At 30.3% G+C, this 24,509-nt stretch overlaps 3 protein-coding genes across 6 annotated transcripts; 1 reads left to right on the forward strand and 2 right to left on the reverse strand.

Moving 5' to 3' along the window:
* The first annotated feature begins 463 nt into the window (after positions 1-463).
* Positions 464-9,806, forward strand: LOC110651855 (CBL-interacting serine/threonine-protein kinase 24). 3 transcript variants are annotated; one of them, XM_021807306.2, is made up of 15 exons: positions 465-667; positions 964-1,170; positions 1,483-1,545; positions 1,690-1,761; positions 2,172-2,279; positions 2,371-2,445; positions 2,564-2,617; positions 3,811-3,936; positions 4,590-4,679; positions 6,165-6,287; positions 6,571-6,690; positions 7,323-7,439; positions 8,437-8,493; positions 8,623-8,697; positions 9,500-9,806. In XM_021807306.2, the coding sequence occupies exons 2-15, from the start codon at positions 1,006-1,008 to the stop codon at positions 9,578-9,580; spliced, it is 1,326 nt and encodes a 441-aa protein (XP_021662998.2). In that variant the 5' UTR covers positions 465-667; positions 964-1,005; the 3' UTR covers positions 9,581-9,806. The 3 variants fall into 3 exon arrangements, with proteins under 3 accessions (XP_021663000.1, XP_021662998.2, XP_021662999.2); XM_021807307.2 differs by having other exon boundaries at positions 466-632; XM_021807308.2 differs by lacking the exon at positions 1,690-1,761 and having other exon boundaries at positions 464-667.
* A 1,494-nt stretch (positions 9,807-11,300) lies between these two features.
* LOC131171905 (EPIDERMAL PATTERNING FACTOR-like protein 8) lies at positions 11,301-12,410 on the reverse strand. Of its 2 annotated transcripts, none has more exons than XM_058132150.1 (2): positions 11,651-12,410; positions 11,301-11,557 (listed from the first exon to the last, which is right to left on the reverse strand). In XM_058132150.1, the coding sequence occupies exons 1-2, from the start codon at positions 11,751-11,753 to the stop codon at positions 11,337-11,339; spliced, it is 324 nt and encodes a 107-aa protein (XP_057988133.1). In that variant the 5' UTR covers positions 11,754-12,410; the 3' UTR covers positions 11,301-11,336. The 2 variants fall into 2 exon arrangements, with proteins under 2 accessions (XP_057988133.1, XP_057988132.1); XM_058132149.1 differs by having other exon boundaries at positions 11,301-11,560; positions 11,651-12,238.
* A 991-nt stretch (positions 12,411-13,401) lies between these two features.
* LOC110651853 (EIN3-binding F-box protein 1) lies at positions 13,402-16,633 on the reverse strand. Its single transcript, XM_021807305.2, has 2 exons — positions 16,370-16,633; positions 13,402-16,174 (listed from the first exon to the last, which is right to left on the reverse strand). The coding sequence occupies exons 1-2, from the start codon at positions 16,392-16,394 to the stop codon at positions 14,232-14,234; spliced, it is 1,968 nt and encodes a 655-aa protein (XP_021662997.2). The 5' UTR covers positions 16,395-16,633; the 3' UTR covers positions 13,402-14,231.
* Positions 16,634-24,509: the final 7,876 nt, after the last annotated feature.

Consider the following 24,509-nt stretch of genomic DNA (forward strand, 5'->3'; position numbering starts at 1 on the left):
TTATAATTAAAATTATTATAAAAAAATAAAATACAATATTAGATTGTATCTATTTTATAATTATTTATAAATATATATAATTATATTGAAAGTATATAATATATTAAAAATATAAAAAAATTATATATATGAATATAGTTATTGATTTGATTTTAATTTTAATTAAATTTTAATATAATTTTAATAAAATTCTTAATAAAAAAATTAAAATTAAATCAAAATTTTAAAAAAATTTCAACTCAATATAATTTTTGTAGATTTAATATGATTCTCAGTCGATTCTCAAAAATCATGCATGGCCTACTTATTATACATGCTTTAATTTATGTTTTTTTATAAATTAAACTGACATTAATTTTATACCAGAAATTAAAAAATACTTAATGCAAGGCTGGTGCGCGCCACGGCTCGTCGGTTGCAGCAGCGCCCACTAGATTAAACATTTGATGGGTCACTCTTTGTTGATGGCTCCTACGAACGGCAGGCTAAATTTAAACGATTCAGCTGTCTCTCTCCTCTAATTTGCCAAAAGTTGCCTGCCTTAATATCGGTCACAGGTCTCCGGAGCTGATCACAACACAACCAAATTCTACCGTCGGAGCTTGGGAAATCTGATTTCCCAGCCTTTCGCGGTGAAATTCTCACTTTCCTTTTGTCTATTTCTCCGGTGAGAATTCCACCGGAATATTCTACAGAATGTTCTCATTCGCTTTCGCTGTGGCTGCTTTTCTCTCTTTCGCTCGAATTTCAATTTTGTTCTCAATTACAAAGCTCGGTTTCTTCCCGGAGGAAGAGAAACTCTATCCTCGATTTCTTTGCCACCATTTTTTCCTTTTCTTTTTCTTTCACTTCAATTTTGACAATAGATTAGCAATTCTTAGTAATTTCGTTTTCATCGTTTGTTTTTTCTTTGTCCCTATAATTTGGATTTTGTAGTTTATTTATTTATTTGATGTGTTGCAGACTTTGAGTGGATTTGGTGCGGGAAATGCAATTGAGGAAATCATGAAAAAGGTGACAAGGAAGGTGGGTAAGTATGAAGTCGGCCGGACCATTGGCGAAGGGACTTTCGCCAAGGTTAAATTTGCACAGAACATGGAGACAGGAGAGAGCGTAGCCATGAAAGTCATGGCCAAAAGCACCATTCTCAAGCACAAAATGGTTGATCAGGTACTGGCTTTTTCTGCTTTTTGTAAAATTGGACACAAATTCAACAAATTTTTGTGTATGTGAAGTTTTTTCCTTGGGAATATTTGGAGTTTTCCCTTTGCATGTGAATGGAGACAAAATCATTCCTTTTGCATAATCTTGCACCTCTTTAGTTTTGATTGGATTAGTAAAAAATCATAGATATGCAATGAGGGATTGGGTTTTTTTTTTCCATCTTATTGATTAATGAACAGGTATGAACTTACATTGAGGATGATGAGTTTGTACATGTTTTTCTTCTTTCAATATATAATACCCTTTTTTGTGCTTCAGATTAAAAGGGAGATATCTATCATGAAGATTGTCAGACATCCTAACATAGTTATGCTGCACGAGGTATATTCTTTTATTTTTTTAATTGTTTCTCGTTATATTAATAACCTCCACCTTGTAATAGTTCAGTATTATCAATATTTTCTCTGATATTATTATTGACACACAGTGATTTTTATTTTCTTTTCATCCATATTCAAATTCTAGGTCTTGGCAAGCCGGACGAAGATATATATTATTCTTGAGTTTGTTACTGGAGGAGAACTATTTGATAAAATTGTAAGGCTCATCTTGTTTTGATTTCCTTAGGAAATAATGAAACCCTTGATTGCTAGCATAATCAAGAACTTTGAATTGAACCATTCTCCCCATATGCAAATCACTGCTGTGTTGTGCTCTCCAATATGCTAATCCTTCATTGAGATGGTTTGGTCACGTGAAGCGTGGACATACGAAGGCTCCAGTTAGACAAGTAGAGCACATTAGGTTAGATGATAGAAAAAAAAAAAAAAAGAAACTAAAATTGACTTGGAGTAGAGTAGTACACACATGTAGAGAAGCATTACACATTTCTTAGGATAACCTAAAAAATCGAGTAAGAGAAGAAAAAAATATATATATATATCCAATTTTTTTGGGATAAAGGCTTAGTTGAGTTGAGTTGAGTTGAGTTTCATCTGGTTACACAGGTTCACCAAGGAAGGCTTTCTGAAAATGAAGCAAGGCGGTATTTTCAACAGCTTATAGATGCAGTTGCTCATTGTCATAGTAAGGGTGTTTACCATAGAGACCTGAAGGTGAACAAGCATGCTAAGCAAGTCACTTGTTACTTAAGATTGGTTTCACAGTGTCATACTCTGATCCTGATTAAATTACTTGCTTGTGTAGCCTGAAAACCTACTTCTTGATTCTGTTGGAAATTTGAAGGTTTCTGACTTTGGATTGAGTGCATTGCCCCAGAAAGTAAGCATGAAATTCTTACTGTTTGCCCCAAGTGACATTGAAAAGTTCTACTTTTAAATTGTATTGCTTTCCATTGCTGCACATATGTGCATGCACTTGTGCTTTTATGTGTGTGCAGGGGGTTGGACTTCTTCATACCACATGTGGAACCCCAAATTATGTTGCCCCTGAGGTATGCTTTCAAAAAGCAATCAAGTAAATGATATGTTCTCTCAAACCTTGTTTTTGTCATCAGCTTTTCTTGTATGTATAAGTATAGAATTTTGGTGTTGGTCACTATGCGTCCTTTTTATGGAATTTGTTTTTCCTCTTTCATGAGCTAAAAAATGTGAGGACTTCCTCAAGTTAATATATCAAATTCCTTCTATGCTTTTTCCTCTGAACTCTCATGCATTAAGCAACTGCAACCCAATTAGCCAACTTGCATGTCCCATATTTTGATCTCAGACTTCTCACATGATAGCAATGCACTTATTGTGGACTTCACTTGCTATGATTTGATGCTTGACTTGTCTCATCATTTTATCACAGAATTACATTATGATTTGATCCTAGAATCCATTATGCGTGCTTTATGACTTGTTACTGGACACCACAATTTGTGCCTCAAACTTTGAATTTCATCCATGCATTAGAAAAATGCAGACCAACCTTGCTAATTGTGTCCCTTGATTTTGTCCTGGAATTCTTGCATGAGTGCGGTGTCACTCACTCACTCACTCACCCAATATGATGTCATTGTTACAGGAATCCTTGACACTCTCTTGTGTGGCTATTATTTATTTGGTTAGTAGGTTTTGCTTAGTTATTCCATGGGCTAACTCTTGAAATTGTGATGCAACTTCTTAATGACTGGAAAATTGCTTCTGGAAGAGCAGTTTACTTGCCATGTTGGACATTCTCAATAGCATTAGTCACATCAGAAGCTATTAAGATTTAAGAATCCCAACCTTTTTTTTTTCCTTTGTTGCGGGTAGGGGTGCAGGCAGAGGGCTGAGAAGGATATCTTGCTGAATTTGGTTGAGGGATGTTAGTCAAGGGTGGAGAAAATACTGAATGTTAAACTGTATGTCACCTAATTTATTTAATTTTTAGAAATTTTAGCTCTTATCTGTTGTATGTCAACTTTTCTCCATGGCATGCTTTTCAACTCATTAGCTATGAATTTTCAATAATTTTGCTGATAATTATTTTCTGTATTGATTGTGATAGATTACAAATTTCTGTAGCTTGAATAATGTTTGTGCAAGGCAGACGTGTTTCTATGACTTTTTAACTAGTCCAGTTATCGATGCAAGTGAAAAAAAATTATAGCCCTAAGTGTTTTAATGTCTGAATTTCTTACACTAAAGGACTGCCTGTCAGGTGCTTAGCCACCAGGGTTATGATGGCGCTGCTGCTGATGTATGGTCATGTGGAGTCATTCTCTATGTTCTGATGGCTGGATATCTTCCATTTGATGAGGCAGACCTACCGACCTTGTACAAAAAGGTAAGCTAGTATGAATTTGTTTTGGATAAAATGAGTAAGATATGGATTTGTGAAGTGCTTGATAGTTTTAAATTAACAATTTCACCCCAAATATCCACACTTGCGCACACATCCATCCTCTTAGCATCAAGTTCAGCAATGCTCTTATTTTCATTACAAAGTGCTTGTTTATGTCAATAAACAGATTTTTAAATTTCCACGTATGCATGCTGATCCATTTTCTTCACAATCAGTTCAGCTAACTTTTTTTCCTTTTCCTTTTTGGCTGTTCTGACATCTGAGGTATTGAGCTTGTATGCATGCACATGGCGCCATATTATGGAGTTTTTAGTTCCAAATGTGCATTTTACATGTGTTTATTGTTATTATATATGCATGCTTAGAGCTGCAATATTCTATATTAAATAATATTAGATTATTATATAAAACATCATTATTTATTATGTAGATGATTCCATTATTATTATTATTATTATTATTATTATTATTATTATTATTATTATATGTTTATTTACTCTTTTTGGGCTATACATATGCATGCATATGTGTTATTTTTTTAATTTCTTTTTGAGATAAATGTTAGTTCTGTAAGTACTTAGAATTTGACAAATATATTTTGGATATTTATGAGTGTTTTTCTTGTTGATGTGCAGATAAATGCTGCAGAATATACTTGTCCATTTTGGTTTTCTCCGGGGGCAAAGGCATTGATAGACAAGATACTCGATCCCAATCCTAAAACTGTTGAGTATTATGTTCACTCTATCAACTTGGCTTTGAATAAGAACTGGAAAATTTTATATGCAATACTTGTCAGTAGCCTGAATCAGAGAGTGACTATAGCTTAGATTAGGTTCCGAGTTTTATTAGATTAAAAGACTAGATTTAATATACTTTAATACACGGTGCTTGTTAATCTATTTTATTTTTGATGGTTATAATGTAAATTGTAAAACAATTGAAGATTGTGTGCAAAACTTGATTTAGGTGATAATTTCAGTGCCCTTTGGAGTACTGTGATAAAAAAAATATCAATTGAAGAGCCAATTCCTCTTACATTTATTTCCAAAGTGCTAGGATAGACTTGTATTTTTTTTTTTTTTTTTTTTGAGGTTTTTAAAGCAGAATATGCAGGGTGCTAATGGAAAGTGGTTCTGTAGAACGTGTAAATATTCAGGTTGAAATAGTTATTGGAAGCTGGTATTACAGCTATTATGGCTGTTTCGTATCAGTGTTACAATTTTTGCCCCTGTCCTTGGTCTCTCTTGTCATTTTTGCTGCTATTTCTATTTTTAAGCTTTTTTTCAAATGTATCTCCTTGTTTTTAAATTTTGTACTTATATGGCATTTTTACTTGTTAGGATTAGTTGAGAGTATTTAATAAAAGTAAAACATATTTTACATTGAATAGACATATCAAAACTATTCAAAGTATTTAGTTTCTGTTTGGCATTGTTGGAACTACTTTTGAGAACACCGTTTTTGAATATGTTGTCTAGTGTCATTAAAGTACCAAGTAGCAACAGCTCTGGTACAACTTAACTGTAGTTTCAAATTGCTTTCTGCAACATCTAAAATAACTTATTTCCAAAAAATAGTTTTCAACCTCAGTGTCAAAGAAATTCTGTTCAAATTGTTGCAAGTTTATGTATTAGATACATACAATTTGTTTGTATGATTTCCATGATGACCTGTTTTCACGATACAACTATCGCTGCAACTGCCACCACAATTTTAAACCATGCTCAGAATTGCCAGGCTGTTTACATGTTAAATTTAGGATTTGGTATCGAACTTTATATGTTAATGATTCTTCCTGCTTATTAATTTTTATGTTCTGGTTTTATTATGATTCTACCTGCTCAGTGTCAAAGAACTTTGTTGCATACTTTAGTATAAAACATATTGCGAGAACTTGTAGCACTGGAACTAAATAGCAAGAACTTGTCAGTGTGATGATCTGATATAAAGATTTGCTTGTACTTTCTGCATGCAAAGCACATTACAAAGAGTTTAGTCATGAGCATAAAGAGTTTCTTTTTTTTATCACATTTCATGATCATCATGTTCATTTGGATGTCAAAAGCTATCAATTTGGAACCATGGCTGGGGTGTCTGGAGTGCATTGTCAAATCCCTGAGGAAATGGGAAATTGTATATGCTATGCAAAGTTGAAGATGTTCATTATATTTGTTTCTTTTTTCCATAATTGGTTTTGTTTAATGCAGCGTATACGGATTGAAGGAATTAAAAAGAATCCATGGTTTGAAAAAAAATATGTGCCTGTCAAATATAGTGAAGAAAGGGAAGTGAATCTGGATGATGTTCGTGCAGTTTTTGATGACATTGAGGTTGGCCATGATTTCTTATCAAAGTTAAAATAATTATTAAAAGTTTACAATATTGCACAATTGGGTGTACATCACCATTGGTGGTTTCTCTAAATGAGTGCATTAAATTTCTGGCAAGTCCTCCTTCACACGCCCCACCTTCTCCTCCTCCCTCTTCTTCTCTCTCTCTCTCTCTCTCTCTGTCTGTTATATTAAATGTAGCCTGATAGATTTAGAGGTTTATTGTTTCTCTGCATTCTCCTTGCATTTCTTTTTCTGATTGGTAATTGTTGCCTTTTTGCAGGACCAATATGTGGCAGAACAGTCAGAAAATAGTGAGAGTGGTCCTCTAATAATGAATGCCTTTGAGATGATTACCCTGTCCCAAGGTTTGAATCTATCAGCATTATTTGACAGGCGACAGGTATGATAATATAGTTCATTATTATATCCTCTGGATATCGCTGAAATTAGAGTCCTAGCTTTTTTATACATCTACCATTACATGATTGAAATCTGTCTGATGTATTTTGCCATTTTGCCTGCAAATGCTAAATTCTCTGTTTTATGTGATGGTGTTTTACTTGTTTTGCTATTAGCCTTGCCCTTGCTTGCCAAATCTCTGTCAAAATCGTAGCTGACTATATTTTTGCCACAGGCAGAGATGTGAAATGGTGGATGGAATGATGCATTATGCATTATCTATTAGTTACAAGGACAGATAGTAGAAAACATAGATTTAGAAATTGAGTTGTTTGTGTGGTCCGATGAAAATTAAAGATCTGTAGATGGTGGTGTGAGGTTTTGAAGTTGTAAATTGTGCAGGGTAATATAAATTTAACGATAAAAAAAAAAAATTATGGTGGCATGATCAGGATTGATGTGGTCAACACCTTTGGGCCTGAACTTTACGTCGGTTAGCTTGTTATTGGTGATTTGGGCACCATTATTGATGCAATCCCCTTGTTCCCTTGATTGGCTTCTCCAAAGCTTTTGTGGTTGTAAAAATTGCCTCCTGGCATGTTGGCTTATGGAAAATTTCTTTTCTGTTGGCAGGATTATGTGAAGCGGCAAACTCGTTTTGTATCCCGCAAACCAGCAAAAGTTATAATATCAACAATTGAAGCTGTTGCAGAATCAATGAGTCTTAAGGTTCATACACGTAATTACAGGGTATGAGTTGGTACATGCTATATCTCATTTAATGGTTGAAGTGATGTTTTAGGTGTACTGATGTATTATGCAATTTATCTGCTATGACCTTTCTTTTAAATGAATTTATTCCATTAAGAAGGCTTCATCACATTAAATCATTGGTCTTTCTCTGGTAGACCAACATTTGGAACTAGTAATAAATCAACATGGTGTAAGAGTCTCTTGACTTTTGGTTGTATTATTTTTTTCTATTATGGTGTCATCTACTCCAATCTCTACTCCAAAGTTTGATCTCAAGTCCATTTATAATGGCTAATGTGAACGCTAGTTGGCTTATTGAGTAGCCAAATTTAGCTGACCAGGAAAATATTAAATTTGGTAAATTAAATCTGTAGTCAATTTTACATTATCTGGAGTCCATATATGCAAGCACAATATTCCAAATACCGTTTTACATCATTTAAAAAAAGTAGGAAAGAGGTTCCTGTGATATCTATTGAGCTAAGGGCCAGTCAATGTGCACATCAGCAAATGTACATCATTTTTGCATGGAATCCAAAGGTGGCTATTGTAGATGCAACTAATGAATAGTTCAATTGATAAAATTAATAAAAATAGCCGTAATTGAAACAATGCGGAAGGTTAAAGATTTTTAATCATCAATCCATTCTTATAATATTTCAGTTTATGTGATGGGCTTGCACTTAAATTCACACTTTTAAACCCAATGGCTTTTGTGTTAAGGAGCATGTTAGAAATTAAATTTTATTTTTAATTCTTCACTAGGTAACTTTGGCTTTTAACTTGAGAGGTTGTTGGATATGATTGAAGTTTGTTGGTTTGTTCTGTGTGTGTGTGTGTGTGTGTGTGTGAATTTTTTTGGGTTTGAGTCTTAGCATCCTCTCTTCTAGTGAAATTTATTTTGCTGGATTTGGAATTAAACTTGTGTTTTAGTTTTAGGTTGCATGTTATTTCCATATCATCTATTGATTATAATAAATAATTATTCTCGCAGACAAGACTAGAAGGAATCTCTGCAAATAAGGTTGGACATTTTGCAGTTGTCCTAGAGGTAAAGTAACCTTTTGATTTGATTGCTCTCTCTCTCTCTCTCAGTTTTAATTCAATAATTCAGAAGAACTAAGGTGCCACTGGTTTCTGAGTGAGAAAAATTTCTAAATTGGTCGACTTTTTGGTGTAGGTTTTTGAAGTTGCACCATCACTTTTCATGGTAGATGTCCGAAAGGCTTCTGGTGATACTCTTGAATATCACAAGGTAGCGTTAAACTCTACTCCTGAATTTTTGTTCAGTCATCTTCAAATCATGCTGCATAGTGGTAGGTCATTTATATATACTCTATTTATCACAAGGTAGGCATTATACTCCTTAATTTTTGTTCTGTTGTCTTCAAATCATGGTGCATATACATTCTATATACATGTGATTTAGATGCAAGCAGCTATCTAGCCATGGAAAAAAGTGTTGAACTGATACCAAAATTTCTGTATATATATGGACATTAGACAATTTGCTAGCTGAACTCCAATTAAAAATGGGCAGCTTGACTGAATGAAGCTCCAGCTCAACAGTATGGGTCTGATTGTTGGTTCAAAATAAGCACCTACCCCCTCCCTCCTCACTCACCCCACTACAAGTTGGGGTGAATCAGGGACTTAGTAAGATTGTGGTTAATGCCTTGCCTGAACACATTATTTTTTGGGCTTTTCTTTGTCCATTTAATGCCCTGGTTCTCAAAATATGTACTACCCTTGGTACCAACAACATTCTTATCCGCATTTCACTAGCCATCGAATTAGGATGGTTTGTGTGTTTGCAATCATGGGTGCAAGTTGGAGTTTGTGAATTTTATTGATTTTAGAAGATCACACATCTCATGAAAGATGTCTAATATCATCGCGTTTGATATGATCTATACAGAATTAGTATTGGTTGATTTTCTGTCTTTCTTGTTTTCAATCATTTTTCTTTGTTTGATTACATAGTAGAATCTGATGAGATTATCTGCTACACAACTGTTATTACTGGTGACCCATATCTTATGAACTTCTCATTGCAGTTCTACAAAAACTTCTGTGCTAAACTAGAAAGTATCATTTGGAAGCCAACAGATGGCGTGAATCCCAGTCTACTTCTCTGAGGGTTTGAAGATAATCGTATGTTTTGCCATTTGTATATTATGATCTACTTGCAAGGTGTGAAATTATAATGTTGTAAAATTGCTAATCCTGCTATTAACCAACTACTTCATATGCTCCCTTCCCTCCTCTGTTTTAGGGAGACCTTTTACCCTCGTATGTAGAAGCAAATATGCAATGAGAATTCAATGTTGAGATAGAGATGAGCATGTTAGATTCCTTGGATCAGCTATTGCTTACAAAATTTTAGTGATTACCCATTTCTGAAAGGATTTGTAGCATAAGCAGCGCTGCTAAATCACATTCAAAGTATATGATATTGGAGTCTGCTTGAGTTGGCTATTAAAAAAAAAAGGCTCTTGAATTTGTTTAGGGTTAGGTGCTGCACCCATTTAATGGCAGTAAAGACATCCTGAGGTTGAGGCTAAAACTGGGAAGGAACATTGAGTAGACAGGAGTCGTGCATCAGCAAAAGCTGCTTGCAGTGCATCTCGAGGAAAATGTATAAAAAAAATAAATAAAGAAGAGGGCGGCAGCCAATGAGTTGGATTGTTGCTGGCTTTTTGTGTCCATCGCCAAGTGCAGTCATATTCTATTCTACGCACGTGCACATCTTAAGCAAAACCCTAATTTACTTTTTGTAAAATTATATTTTCAGAGAATTTTTTTTAAACAGAGAATTTGTTTCTTAAAACGTATATTATAAATGTATTTAATATATAAAAATTAATTTTTTAAACGTTAGCTCACGGGCATTAAAAATCAAGAGATAAAATTGCCTTTGATGGAAAAAGTATAATTTTAGATACTTTTAACAAAAACAATTTAAAAAAAAAAAGCACTTTTATTATTTTATTATATGATTAAAATTTATTAAATTTAATTTTAAATTTTAATATTTTTTAATTAATATATTTTAAAAAATAATTTTTCTCAATAACAAATTTAACATCAAATTAATCACTTTTTTATAAAATCAAATATCTCACGCAATGATAGAGTTGAATAAGCTGGCTTGCTTGGATGGCCGATTAAAGTATATAATTTATTAATCCCTTAATGATTGACTATTTATGATAATTTATAAATAAAAACATTCAATGAATCTGGTGATAAAATTGACTTGTTACAAAATTAAATGGAATTGCTATCATTAAATTTAAAATATATTGATAGCTTAAAATTAAAAATTTTATCTAATTTATTTCAATTTTTTTTTTAAAAAATCTTGAAAAGAATATTCATGAAGGATCCAATGCTGTAACTATCAACATTAATAGAAAATATTAAATATTTTAAATAAGTACCACTATATCACTAAGAAATTTAAAAATTTGAAGGGTTCAATGTTCCCTTGCCCCAAAGTGGATTTGTCACTAATTACACACGAGTTTAATGAGATAGTCGTAAAAGTTTTAAAGGACAATTTCTCATGAGACTTATTAATTAATATTGGAAATAATTTCATATTGTAATTTGACACTTACAATCCGCTTCAGTATACTTAAAAAAGCACTTAAAATTTGGAAAACGGTGAGAGCTGTCTAAATTAACTACTGCTTAACCAATTTACAATTTTCTTCATCAGATAGTCATCATAGAGATGTGATGTGAACAAGAGGCACAGAAATGAGCTTCTAAATTAAGACCTTAATTACTTCATAGAGATACTCTGAGAGAGAGAGAGAGAGAGAGACAGAGAGAGTTGGGGCGGGGGGGGAGGGAAGAGGGGGAGGGGATTATATATATATGTACAAATCAAGGTTGGAAGTACTTATCTCCACATTTGCACTTCCACGATAGCAGATAATAACTTTCATCTCCTTTAGGAGTCGATGCCGTTTTGTGGTGAGGAGGGGTAACAAGAGCAGCCATGCAGGGTTTACAACTCAAGCATTTATTGTCACACGGAGGAGGCCTTGAACCCAACACCATTTTCCTTTGCTTCACACCTTCATCTCCTCTGAAAAATGCTGATCCTACTGCCAAAAATGAACCAGTACAGTAAAAAAAAAAAAAGTCATCAAACGAAGTTAACTAAAATGGTTGTGCTTCATTTTTTTGTTTTTTACCTGAAGTGGAATAAGGAAAGAATGCGAGGGAAAAGATGAGCATCACTACAGTGACTGCGAATCCTAATCCTAGCCCATTTGGGTAGTAAGCTAATGAAGCCATAGGTCTTTTCAAGTAAGTAGAATGAAGGATTTGCAAGGGAAGTGAAGAAAATTAGGAAGAGCTATTGTAGTGATGGTTCCAGTTGAAAGAGAGACTGATATCTTCCATTACATTAATGTTCACATATGATTACAGTGCTTTTTTGTTCAAAAATGTGCAATACAGTGCATCTCAGTTTGAGTGTTTTAGGGGAGGTGGGGGTGGTCCCAAGAAGAATTGCCTTTTCTTGAAGTCTCTTTTCAAGCAATAGTCACAGCATGTCCAGGTTTTTCAGAGTGAATGACTCAGTTAATATTTTTCAAATTATTGGAGCACTGTAATGTTGTCTTCACTTGTGATTTTAGTTTTTTATTTTTATTTACTTACTTTTTTTTTCAATAGTAATAGGTTAGTAATAATCCAATTAACAGAGCTAAATTTTGAGGTTTACTATTCTTTCTCCACTCACATGATCAACATTTTGGTTTCACTATTATACCAAATGTTGTCCTGACTTGTTTTCTTTCTCCAAATCTTTTCAATTATTTGTTGTTAACTATTAATGATCAAAATCTTATGTAAAATGCATACTCTACATATGTATTAATTAGCTGTGATTCTTGAGTAGTACTGACGTTGGCTCTAGTTGTTTTCATTGCAGATAAAGTTAAAATAATACTCCATGAGCTTTAATTTAATAATATAGCAGTCCCTTCCAAATTTATGAGATTGAGTCTCAGAACTATACCAAAAAAAATAGTACTCAAATTTACTTTCTTTCTTCTCAAGTTGAAGGTTTCTTTGCTTTTTCTGTAGATTAGGAGAAGATATTTAATTTGGTCCCTTTGAGCATGCAGGGAAGAGAACTTTTTCTTGTAAGCAAAAACGAAGTTTAATAAGAAAAAAGAAACTCTCAAGAAAACTCTTGGCAGAACTCAAATCCAAAATCGTTTTAGTAAGTGCAGAAATTTTGGTGAAAAGAAGCCAATCTGTGAATACAATTCCAAGAGGAGGAAAATTCTTAATCCCGTGCAGGTTGATACAAGTAATATTTTCTCTCCTCTCTGCCCACTCTGACTCAGTCTCGTTCTCTCTTTCTTTTTGCCCCTCTCTCCCATTCTTTCCCTCCAAGCACCTCTCTGGATCAGCCCATGATTCTGCTCCCCCTCTCCATCCTTTACCAATGATTCTTCCCTCTGTTTCCCACACGTTCAATGAATTATGTAGTACAGATTAATCCAAATTAATATTTACCAAGGACATTGTTTCGAAACCCTGTGTAAATAAAATTGATCCATGCCTTTTGTAAATAAATAATATCTTTTAATCTTGATGGACATGTATTTAGTTAAATGGCATAAACCAGTGCTCTCCCTTGTGGAGAAGAAATTCCAGAAATCAAAATTTCTACAGTTGGTGGATCTATTAAATGGTGTTTTATACGAACAACAGTCCTAAGAGCGACTTGTTTTAGATTCTTCAAAGCCATAATAGACCTCTGGAGGTTGGCCTGTGCATCCTGAAACAGGAAACCATTCTCCCATGTTATCAGACGAACTGAACAAAGTCTCAGTAAAGGATAGGCATATCATATGGTTCTAGAAGGAGTAATGAAATTCCAATTATCACTCATAAAATTCTTTCCACACAATTAATTTAAATAATGATATGGGAAATATTACATTTTATTGAAGTGGATGCAGAGTACAATTCATAATCACAGAGAAGCTTGCAAAAATCAGGCCTGGCTTAAAAACAAGCTCAATGTTGTCATGGCAAAGAGATGAACTTAATGCCACAACCAAAGCCTGCTAATCCAAGGCACCCAGATACAGAACTGCCCAAAGCAACCTTACACACAAAGGACTTTGATGAAAGTAAACACACAAGATCCCTGACCCTGACAAGAGTTTCAGGCACTACTACTCTTTATCGAGACGCTTGCAACTAAGATGAACTTATTAAAACAACAGACTCATATATATGACAGAAACACAGAAAACTTGGTCAAGGGATCGTAGATCATTATACCATCAAACAACAAAGGGACAGATGCTAAGATACTGCATATGCTTACATCCAGTAAAAGAACGGGGACTTGACATGATGTGCGTTGGAGATGCCACAAGTGAAAATCTAACCTAGGGCTTGGTAACTGTATTCTCAAGAAACCATGGCAATGAAAGAGGAGGCCCCCCATCAATGGGGGCTAAACAGTTACAACAAGCTTTCCATCTAAGGAAAGCCTGCCAAAAAAAGAGGTAGATGAGTAATCTGCCAAAGCATCCAGGAAAACAACCAAACCAGAGTTGCTAGTGAACCCATTGCTGATGGGCCAAAAACCTATTCGGAAAGCTGCTACCCTTGTGAGCTGACTGAGATTCTAATCCTTTGTACAATATCAAGTCAAACTGGAATTCTTGAACTCCTAAAGGCAGTCCACTGCGTTCAATTCTGTCCATTTGATCGAGTGATTACACTTTCTATTCCTCTCCATGATTAGGAGAGGATATCACATCTCCACAAGCTCTCCACAAGCAGCTCAATTGTGCTGCTGCTAATAGAACTGCAGTTTTGAAGATTCAACCCCACCAAGGTCCTGCCCAGTTTCTTTAGGAAAGGGAAGCTCTTATTTGATACTTCTGAACAACCGGACAGGGAAAGGACTTGAAGATTGAGCTGATCTGTGCTAGACAGGACTGCAATTCCAGAATCAGTGACAGCACATTTCGACAAATCTAGATCACTAAGAAACAAACAATTTTCAGCAATTGACATCAAACTGGCATCAGTTATCTTCCTGCAACCATCCAGATTCAGAAATTCAAGAGTTCCACCATGTAGCCTAGCCAAGGCTGAAACTACTTTGTCCGTCAAACTCATGCAGCCACTAAGATTCACCTTAACCAGTCCAGCCTCACAACTCTCCAGAAGTGGGAGAAGCCCTGAATCTGTAATTGCACAGAGACCACTAAGATCTACATGCTGAAGTTGAGGGCACAACTTGCCCACCAAAGCCAAACTTGCACTACCGAATCCTGGGCAATTTCTAATGGACAGGGACCGAAGAGAGCTACAAGGAGAGGACCCTAGCATTCCTGAAGCCAAATCTCTAATTCCCATGCACTTCACAAGGCTAAGAGCTTTCAACTTTTTTCCGCAGTTGGAGACTGCACCAACAATCCCTGATTGAGTAACCCTGTTACACTCTTCCAATTGCAGGCTCTCAAGAGACCCTGCCGCTTTGACAAAATAGACCAGCCCACTGTCTGATACAAAGCAACACTTGCGTAGGCACATCTGCTTCAGGTTTGTGCAGCCCTTTGCAATAGCTTCAAGACTCACATCTGTTATTCCCCGACAAGAAGAAATTGTCAAGGACAACAATTTCTGCAAACCCTGAGCATTACCCATGACCCAAAAGCCCTTCTCACTCACATGATGCAGATTGCTAAGGACAAGATTGGTAACAGCCTTCCCATAGTGCCCGATAACAGCAAGGGAGAAATCTGTGATGTTTAATGACTGAAGCTTTACCTTGGTTAATACAGAAGTAGATGATGACAATAAACTTGATACTCCATGATCGCCAACAAGAGGGCAGTCTTTAATAGAGATGGACTGCAGCTTGGGGCAAAATTTCCCAATGGCTTGTAAGCCCTCATTACCTATCTTTGGGCAAGATTCAATGTTCAAAGCAATCAAGTTAGGGCAGTTCTCAGCAATTGCAATCAAACCCTTGTTGGAAATTGATGGACAATTGCAAAGGTCAAGCTTTTCTAACGAATGGCATTCTTTGGCCACCTCAAATAGACCTTCATCCCCAACAGAAGGAACATCCCACAAAGAAAGAGCCCTTAAAGATGGGCACCCGCGCGCTATTGCTGATAAACCAAGGTTGGTGACTCCACGAACAGAGTTGCTTCCCCGGATAACAAGCTTGCCTAGCCCCCCATGGCCACTAGTTCCAACAGAAATTGCAGCCAGTCTCATATCTGTTGCTTTCTTCCCTTCCAAAGACCTTGTCAAGTAGCCATTGTTCCCAGTCTCCCCATTTTCAGCACAAGAGACCATTTCAACATCATCGGAAACAGGAACTGTTGTCTCTCTCTCTGCAACTGTTATTTTGCTCTTGCAAATTTCAGCCCTTCGGATACTGCTCAATAGCATAAGCCAGCGCTTGGAGACACAAGCACAGGCACTCCTCTCTTTGCCTCCAGGGATACGCCTGAAGATCTCAAAAAGGCATTCATCCGGAAGAACGTCAATTGATGGCTGCTTATTCTGCTCAGGTTCGAAGATTCCATAAAGAAAAGGGGAACTAGTGCGAGCCCGCTTGCAGGGAGGGCTGTATATATCCACATGGGAACCAATTGAATAAAATCGACCCAAGTCGATTGGATTTGTACGAAAAGACCCAGTAGAATAGAATTCATCATCTCCTGAAAAACCCATTGAAAAGAATTCCAATTAAGCTAAAACCCAGGTGCTTATTAGTCTCAAAATCATGTTCTTTCATATAAATATCAGCTAATAAACCGATCCATAAATTGAAAAACAAACCATGATCCAACACAAAACATTCACATCTAGACCTTGAGAAAGAAAAAAAGCTAGAAAGAAAAAAGAAAACTTACCACCGTAGTTAACAAGAGCAGGCATGATTGAAACACAAAGAAATTAAGAGGCCCAAAACCAGAAAAACTTGCAACAACCAGCAAATAAGCCAAGAAGACGAAGATCAAAAAAGAAGCAAGAAAGATTAAATGCATTACAAACTTGAAACCCCAACAGAGTAGGGCAAAAAAAGAGAAACAAGAAGAGAAGAAGAGAGGAATGACTAGCTCAACTTGGTAAAAGGGTTTGTTGGGTAGAATTGTTAAAGGAAGAAATATTTATATACCATACACAAATGGCTTCCACAGATACATTGGCTTTTGTAACATGCAATGAATCTTTCCTCAAAATCACTTCATTCCGCCAACCGCCCACCCTTTGCCTCATCAACCCTACCGGATACCGCCTATTTCCCTTTTCTTTTTTTTTTTTAATTCTTGTTTATTTCACTGGCTACGGACTGTTTAAGTGGCTAACGGCGTTAACTGATGTGGCAAATTGATGATTCACACACAACCCAAGCAATTGAATAGAAAATGAGAATTAGTGTTTAATCCCCCCATGAGATATTATCGTATTAGCAGAACGAGTTGTGCAAATGGGTTTTGGCGAACAAGTTGGCAAGTGTACAAATTTTTTTAGCAAACTATGATTAATTGTACATGGCCTTACATAGCTAGGCTGAAGCAGCTGCTACATATTTACAGTAAAGCATTCATCTGTCTTACAAATACTGCTCAAATGGACAATATTTTGGCAATTGGGGAGTTGGGAATTGCTTTATTTATCTTTTCCTAATTAACTTTTGCTTCGATTGATAGAAAAACTTGGCTACCATTGCTTTTATTTCACTTTTTAAATAGCTTACTACTACTACTAATACTAAATACTAATCCAATATAATGACTTTTTGGAAAGGACTATTGTCCACTAATGGGAATAGGATGCTTGGATTGGCATTGTGCTTTCATACTTACTAGATAAATTTTATGGGTATAGTTGTGTGGTAGATCCATCTTTATTTGTTTCTTCTTTAGTTAGGTAATTGGAAATTAATTTTTAATTTTTAAATTTAATTATAAATATTTAATAAACAAAACTTTTAAATTAAATTAAATTATTCAATTAATATAATAAGACGTATGAAAAATTTTTATTTTTCATCGATCATTTTAGTTAAAACTTATATCAGGGTGATTATATTTATATTATATTTATTTTTCATATGCCTATAATTTAATTCACACGTATAAAAAAAATATCACATTTAATTGAATAAAATTAATTTAAATTTAAAATTAATATTAATTAACAATTGTTTTTTTTTATTTGATTTTAATTAAATTTAAAATTTGATAAATCATTAAATTAAAGATAATTAATATAGATAATTGTTTTGTTATGAGCCACAACTTTAGCTGGTCATTCAAAGGAAAGGAAAAGAAGCATTTAATCAACTACAGTAGCAATTCTTAACAATGACGACTGAATTCGTACCCACTTAAAATAAAACCATACATGTGTATGAAAATTAATAAAATTAAATAAATTTGTATTAAATTCCAAATTATAAGCTTTCTGTTTAAAACATGACAGATCATAAAACACACCAATTATGATAGCTATAATAATTACTAGAAAAAAATATCTTAATGTCTTCCTTCCTTCTACTAAAAGTTTCTGATATAAAAGAAAAAAAAAAATTCAATATTTTGAAGATGAATATCACATGTGGTTTTATGAGTGATTTTATAAAAATTATTAAATATTAATTTATTTTGTAAATTTTTTATTTTAATTTACTTTTATAAAAATTATTATAATTAAAAATTAAAAATTTTTATATTAATTTATTAACTATTTTATAAATAAAATTATTTTATTTTAAATTTTTTTTTAAATTAATAAAATTAAAAATTTTTTTATCAACTTATTAATCTGTCAACTCCTCTCATTTCTCTATTTCTTTTTCTTCAATTATCATTAATTAGATAATTTTTATTTATAAAATAATTGACATATTAATAGATTAATTTAAAAATTATTAATTTTATAAAATTAAATTAAAATTTAAGAAATTTTATAAAAAAATGAAATTTAATAATTTTTATAAAAATACTCATAAAATTAAATAATTATTAAATAATAATTACAAAAAATTATATATATAAAAAAAAGTCATCATATTCATTTTTTTTTTTTTTATCAAATTTTTATCTTATAATAAATAAAAAAATCCATATTAAATATTTTTTTTTTTTTTTATTATTTTTTTTTTTTTTTAAAAAAAAAAAAAAAAAAAAATAAAAAATTTTTTTTTTTTTTTTTTATAAAAAAAATTTTTTTTTTTTTTAATAATTTTTTTTTTTTTGTTTTTTTTTTTTTTTTTTTTTTTTTATATTAAATTAATTTTTTTGAGATATGTGGCTATTTCTTTCAATGCTAACTTCTTTAAGGATTTAATCTGAATTCTCTCATTAAGAGTACAGTAGACCATATCGCTACACTCAATATTTATTAATAACTTTAAAGATTTTTTTTTAAAAGAAAAAAGAAAGGAAAAGAGTCAACTATAGCATATGTGGTAGAGTGAAAATTTTTCCAAAATTTGAGAAGATAATTCATGTTCAATTTCAAGTTAAAAAGAGCCCAAAAAATATATAGAAAGCAGTAAGCCAATATAGAACAAAAATTATACAAGTGAGGCCAGTTGTTTTGGCAAATTGGTCACAAAGTCAAATATTTGATTGTAGCTGCCAAGAAAGAGAGCAGAAAACAAAGAAAAGAAATAGAAAGGAGAGGTACACATTTCCTTAAAAAGTCTTTAGGTAGGTGCAAGTTGGTACATCATTTTATTTCTTTATTTGGGTTCTCTTCTCTTGGACAATAGTAGAGGGACATGCAATGAATTTTTTATATGGGCTTATTAATTTAGATTTGATGTGTGGGTCCATCTCTGTCCCCTCCCTCTAAATTGTATTTTGTATCATACACTTGTAAGGGGTTCTCAAATTTTCATTCCTCTTATCATCTTGGTCAGAATTCAATGGATCTCCATGCCTCTAGAAAATTACAATCTTAATTTTGCTTTTATTTTTATTTAGTACTACTCCTTTTTATGACTCTTGTACTAATGGAACTTTACTATAGAATTTTCACAAGTTCACTTGAATAAATATGTATTTAAAATAATAATAATAATAATAATAATATATTTTTATTCATATTTTAAATTGTAATATCAAATTTCAATGCTCTTTAATTTCAAACTATCATTTATACAGATGATTATCTAATTATTTTAATTTTTTATTTATTATGAAAAATAGGTTAATTTTTAATTTATGATTTTGTTGATAAAATATTCTTTATATTAATTGATTGTTAGTGAATTAAAAATTATAATAATTTACTCTATTAAATTTTATTTTTTGTAACAATTAGTCTTGGTAGGCTTAATATATTTGTAATAATTTATTTTTTTATTTTAATTGATTATTTTTATTATAATTAATTAATGGTAAATTTTAATAAAAAAATTATTTTATTAATATAAATATATTTAAAGAATTAAATTATTTTTATATAAAATATGAATTATAATTTTCATTATAAAATATAAAATATTTATTTATTTTTTTTTTATAGAAGACAACTTTATTTAATAGATTAGAGATTGTTGCTTGCAAGCCGCATACACTAAAGAAAATAAATAAATTAAAATAATAAATAAATAAATTTAATTTCATTCATCATATCATTAAATTTATAATTTAATTCGATAGTTGAAAATATATCACTTAATTATTTAACAAATTTAAATTTAAATTCTCCCTTCTCAACCATTTACTAAAAAAACTAATCGTTAATTTCATTGAAATTTTTTATATTGACAAAATTATTTAATTTATTTTTTTTTCATAAGATTATTTGATGTAAACTTAGAATAATGTGAACTTAAACTTATAGTTTAAATATTACACCAAAAATATATTTTAAATAAAATATAAAATTTTAATATATTTTTTATTTAAAATTTTAAACTACTCAAATAGAAGTTTTTTTTTTATAATGATTTTAATGTATCTATTTTTATGTTCTAAAGAACAAAAAATAAAAATAAATATATTCTATTTACACAAAACTTCTTGACAAATTTGACAACAAAAATAAAAATTAAAAATAGAATGGATATTAACAATTCTAAACATCACTGCAATAAATATAATCTTTAATAACATGCTTATATACTATTAAAAATTTTAAAAATAATATTAATAATTATTATCGAGCACCTAGTGATATGTAAACCTCATAATTAATTAAAAGTTTTTAACAGTATTTTCACATTAAATTTAAAATTTTGTTATACATAATATTATATATATTATTTTTTATTTTACATATTTAAATATAATAAACATTGTTTATTATTTTTATATTATATTAAAAATGATATTAAAAAAATATTATTAAAATCTAAATTTATTGTAGTGTACTGTGGTCCTATTTTCCCATGTCATAGATAAGAGTTTATGATATTTTTTGCCCCTTTTTGTTGCGTTTCTTCCTGAAGAGCCTGGATCCATGCATGCATGTGATAATTCTCTGGTGATTTTCTGATATAGTTTGTGCAATGCACTGAATTAATTAGGTGGGTATGGGATGAATGTGTTGGTCCATCACCATCACTGGGAATGCCCGTCTGGGGCAGAAATTAATAATCTGTTGGATATTAAATTCTAAAGGCTGAAATTGATTTTTTGAATAAAAGTATTATTTTAGATATGTTAAAATAAGTAGTTTAAAAAAAATTATTTTATAATTTTAATATTTTTATAATTAAAATTGATAAATTTAATTTTTTAATTATTTTTTAATACACTCTAACTAATATTTTTAAAAATATAATTTTCTCGATAATAATCCTAAACGGACCTGAGAAGAAAAAAAAAAAAAAGAATTAATATAAGGCTAGAATCATTGCATCTCTCTAACTCTTAATTTGAAAATTGAAGCCTTGAGCCACCTTCAATTCCCACATTTTTAAGTTGCCTTGTATTCCTAATTAGACTTGGTAAAATAAAATGACAGGTTACATTTCTTGGAAATTTTCAAACATCCATTACTGTTCTCCAATTTCTTGTATCCCACAACATCATCCTATTGAAAATTCCATTCCATCTGGTGTTATTTTCAAATTAATAATTAATAATCAAGATTTGAGATTTTTAATTTAAATCTTGGATCAATTAAAATGGAAAATCATGAAAAATAATTTAATTAAATTCAACATTATAATTTTTATTTTTTCAAATATTTATTTACATATATTGATGTGTACACAAGTTTATGTTGTTCTTTTTTTCTAATCTCTTATACATTTTAATTGGAATCTCTTCATAATTTTTTTTTTTTTTTTTTTTTTTTTTTTTTTTGTTTTGTATATATATATAAAAAATTTTTTAATTTTTATAGTTTTTAAATTGAAATCAACAAAATTAAATTCAAAATTATACATGTTCAGTTTTCACATTAAATAAATTTAATTTAGTTTGGGCTGTTTTTATTTCTTTTAACACTTTTTTACGTTATTATAATTTAACTCTTATTAAACATATATATATATATATATATATATTAAAAAATAAATATTAATTTAAAATATATTATTTAATAAAAATAAATAAAAATAAAATAAAATTATTCACATATTTCAATAAATTAAATTATAAATTACATATATTTAATTTTCACATTAAATAGATTAAGTTTTATTCGAACATTTTTATTTCTTTTAGTACTTTTTAAACTTTTATAACTTAACTTTTATTAAACTTTTCATACACATATTATTATATATTAATTAAAAAATAAATATTAATTTAAAATATATTATACAATAAAAGTAAATAAGAATAAAAATGAAATAAGATTACTCACGGATTTTATACACATATAGAAACGTAAATTTTATATAAACGGATCTTCGCACTCATGAGCAGGGCAGATTACTTTATTCACTTTTATTTATTTTTTTTTTAATTTTAAAATAATATTTAATATTTTAATAAAATTAAAATATTATTTTTATATACTATTTAATTGAGAAAATAATTTATAAAAAAATAATTTATTTTAATTTTTAAAAATTAAGAGAATTTTTTTTATTGAAGTCAATAAAATTTTATTAATATTTTATATTTAATAATTAATTTAATAATTATTTTTATTTTTATTATTAATAATTAATTTTTAACGATTAATCATTCGTAAAATAATTAATAGTTACTAATAATTTATCTTAATATAATAATTAATAATTATTAAAATAATTAAAATAAATAATAATTAATTATTAATAAAATAATTAATAACTACTAAAATAATTAATAACGATTAAAAGAATTAAAATTATCAAATAGAATTTAAAAAAAATTATAATTTATAAATGGAATAACATATATATTTTCATAAATAAAAACTTTGAATTTTAATGAAAATTCAAGGCTTTTATTTTAATTTATTAAAATTTATCTAATTTAGTAATTATAATTAATTATTGATAATTACCTATCAAATATTAATGAAAAGTGGGTTCCAGACTCAACCAAACAGATGCTTATGTGTTTTGAGTTTTTATTTTCCCAGTTATTAAATATAATTTATCTATTTCTGTAGATCACACAGCCAAACTATATATTTATATATATTTTTTTTCAATATAATATAAAATAAATAAATAACAATATTTCAATATATACATCTCCCTTTATTTAGAAAATTTTAAAAATTAAAATAACAATTATAAAAAATGTGTTCTTACTGTTTTTTTTTTTCTTAACTTACGATTAAAATTACTTTCGACTTAATTTTTGTATTACATTTTTATATAAAATTGATAAATTTAAAATAAATAATTTCTACGTAACAATTTAAAAGTTGTTTAGTTTAATTTATAAAAATCAGCTTACAAATATTAATTTGAGTTATAAGCATTTAAAATTTTAAGCAACTATATATTTATTTAAAATATTTATAAGTAATAGATAAATAATTAATGTGTTTAGTAAAAAAATAACTTATAAGCACAATTATTATAAAAATGATTAAAAAAATATTAAATAAAATAATGATAAAATTTTAAAAATTAAATAAGAATAATATAATAAAATAATTGATTAAGCTAACTTATAAGCATGTGATTTATAAGCATCAAAATAAGAAGCTGATCCCTCCAACTTATTTGTTTTCACTTATAAATTTAATTTGTAAGTCTGAAAATTATTATAAACAAACATTCTCTTAGTATAATTAAATTTTAGTTAATAAAAAAGAAAAGTTATTACCTTTATCAATCAGATTAAGCTTGACAGAAAAAGTGTTCTAATGGTTACATAATTTATTCTTTCTTGATAAGATTGTGGTTGTGTATGAAAATCAACTTGTGACTGGGAAATTAAAAGAGGTTAGAAGGAAAATTAAAAGGCTGCATTTTTCTTTAAAGCGACCTGGAATCCAACGTATTATAAGACTTGATAAAATAAGATAAGAATGAAAATCAGGATTCAAATAATTTAATTTCTTGGAAATTTCATGTTTTCAATCATCTCTATATTCAAATTCTTCAAGTGAGAATTTTCTTGGAAATTTCTCGATTCAGACAATGTCTAGCAATCAGATTATTCATGGAAACTTTCCACAATTCAGGAGGATGGCGTTTAATTGTTGATAGCAACATAATTGCGATTCCCATTTCAACTTTTTCCAGAGGGTGTTTGATTGAATGGTTAGGTACAACTGATAGATATCTGAGCAGCTAAAATCAATCTATTCATTAAATCTATTCAAATTATAATTAGCAGTTGATTGATTATTTAACTGCAGTTGATATTACATTTTTATTTTAAAGCTTTTTCTCAAATTATAATTAATAATTATATATTTATGTCAATAATACAATAAAATAAATAATATAATATATATTTTTATTAGTCATTTTATACATCAAAAATAATAATTAGACATAATTTTATCAAATACTTAAATATATTAACCATAGGATTTTTCTTATATAATAATAAAATTACCTCTCTCTATAATGCTCTGATCTATGTAAAAAAAAAAAAACATTTAAAAAAGAGGCTACTTCATATATTT

This window comes from Hevea brasiliensis, chromosome 13 (genome assembly GCF_030052815.1).
Source record: "Hevea brasiliensis isolate MT/VB/25A 57/8 chromosome 13, ASM3005281v1, whole genome shotgun sequence".
NCBI classification, from domain to species: Eukaryota; Viridiplantae; Streptophyta; class Magnoliopsida; order Malpighiales; family Euphorbiaceae; genus Hevea; species Hevea brasiliensis.